At 28.5% G+C, this 2,024-nt stretch overlaps 1 protein-coding gene across 1 annotated transcript; it reads left to right on the top strand.

Annotated features, from left to right (window-relative positions):
* Positions 1-481: 481 nt before the first annotated feature.
* LOC119601452 lies at positions 482-1,636 on the top strand. Its single transcript, XM_037952390.1, has one exon. The coding sequence runs from the start codon at positions 482-484 to the stop codon at positions 1,634-1,636; it is 1,155 nt and encodes a 384-aa protein (XP_037808318.1).
* The last annotated feature ends 388 nt before the right edge of the window (positions 1,637-2,024 follow it).

Consider the following 2,024-nt stretch of genomic DNA (forward strand, 5'->3'; position numbering starts at 1 on the left):
AATTAAAATATATACACATCTGTTGTTCAGCCGGTAACCCTTTTTAAATGTGTAAACACTGTAACCAATTCCTAGTTTCACTATTTCTTAAATTTCGAATCGTCTTGTACAAAACAGGGCGAGTATTAAAATTCAACAACATTTTGTTGTTGTTCTTAATGTGTTCAGTAACAAACAATATGAATCACACTGCTTAAAAGTTGATGTTTATTATATTTATAAATATAGAAAAAAAGGTTTAGATTTTACCATTTTTAGTTTTTTTTTAATTTATAAAAAAACAATGTTGTATATTTAAGGAATTAAAATTCATGTTCATGGTGATTTTCAAAATACAATTTGACGGTTTTTATATTTATCTTTTCCAAAATCATCTGGCAACTATGTATACAAAAGCTAATTTTTTAACAGTAAACTGTTTCTTACTAGTCAATTATTTGATAGATCGTGTAAAATTTCATTAAATTAAATAAATAAAAGAATGTCTTCCATAACAGAAAGTGATCGCTCCTCTAGTTCTGATGAATTGAATGTACGAAATAATCGGCGTATTCGACTTCTAACAGATAGTTCTTCAGAAGAAAGCGTATCTGAAATATCTATTTCTAACAGACATCGTAGAAGTCGTGGAAAATATAACAATATAAGCTCAGATAAAAAAGATATTTTAATAAAGTTTTATGAAGAAGGAAAAACCATTACTGAATCTGCCGAAATAGCTGGAATTAATAAAAACACTGCTACATCTATTATAAATCGTTACAAAAAGGATGGATATGTTGCCGTAAAAAAACGTGGTGGAAGACGTCACTCAAAATTAAATACCGAAATATTAAATAAAATTGAAGAGATTATCGAAAGAAATTCTTCTATCACATTAAAAGGCATTCGCGAAAAGATTCTAGAAATCCATAATGTAGATTTAAGTACAACAAGTATACATAATGCATTAAAAACTTTACGAATAACCCTAAAAACTGCAACCATTAACATAGACCGCATAAATTGTGATACTACAATTCAACGACGCATTCCATATGCACTAAATTTTGCCCAAAATGCTCCAGATATAAGAGAAAAAATAATATTTATTGATGAATCTGGATTTAATTACCACCTTCGGAGAAATAAGGCAAGGTCGAGAGTGAATACCGCAGCCCATGTTATTGTTCCCACCGTTAGAGGACGAAACGTTTCTCTTATTGCCGCTATGAATATACATGGTGTTTTACACAAAAAAATAGTTGCCAATTCCTCTGTTAATACTGATATTTTTACACATTTTCTGGAAGAATTATTTAACAATTTAGTCGAATCCAACATCACAGGTGCTTGGTTGATACTAGACAATGCGCAAATTCACAAAACACAAATAGTGAAAGACAAAATAGCCGAGTTTGGGCATACTTTAGTTTTTCTTCCACCGTACTCACCCATGCTTAACCCAATAGAAAAAGTGTTTTCAAAAACTAAACTTTGTGCTCGAAATTTGCTAGCCGATCCAGATATTAATATGGACCTGGTAGCCATAATTAAAAAATCCGTGGAATCAGTAACACCATCTGATTGCAATAATTATTACGTTGATATGACCATGTCTTTGTCATTAGCTGCATCTGGAGAACCGTTGCAATGAATATATAATAAAATATAAGACTTAATAGTAGTTAAAAGCTTTATCTTCATTTAATGTACAAAAAGATAATTATAATTTTTAAGTATTTTGCGTAAAGTTAACAAAAAATGAATTTGAATTTAAAAAAGGTTAATTCAAAATAAAAATAATTAATTTAAAATGAAAAATATTTAATATGACATAAAAAAGTGTTAATTTGTGTTGAAAATTATTTAATTTGTTTCGAATAAAATTCAATTTATGTTGAAGAAAATTGAGTTTGATTTAAAAAAAATTTAATTTGTATGGAAAAATCTTTAATTTGAGAGTAAAAACCTATATATAAATACGCAAAGCCATAACGATTGGGAACATTTTCCGGCTCTATTACTTGACCGATTTTCTTGAT

This window comes from Lucilia sericata, unplaced genomic scaffold, assembly GCF_015586225.1.
Source record: "Lucilia sericata isolate MDLA Ls3-8-SP2 unplaced genomic scaffold, ASM1558622v1 Contig000166F_arrow, whole genome shotgun sequence".
NCBI classification, from domain to species: Eukaryota; Metazoa; Arthropoda; class Insecta; order Diptera; family Calliphoridae; genus Lucilia; species Lucilia sericata.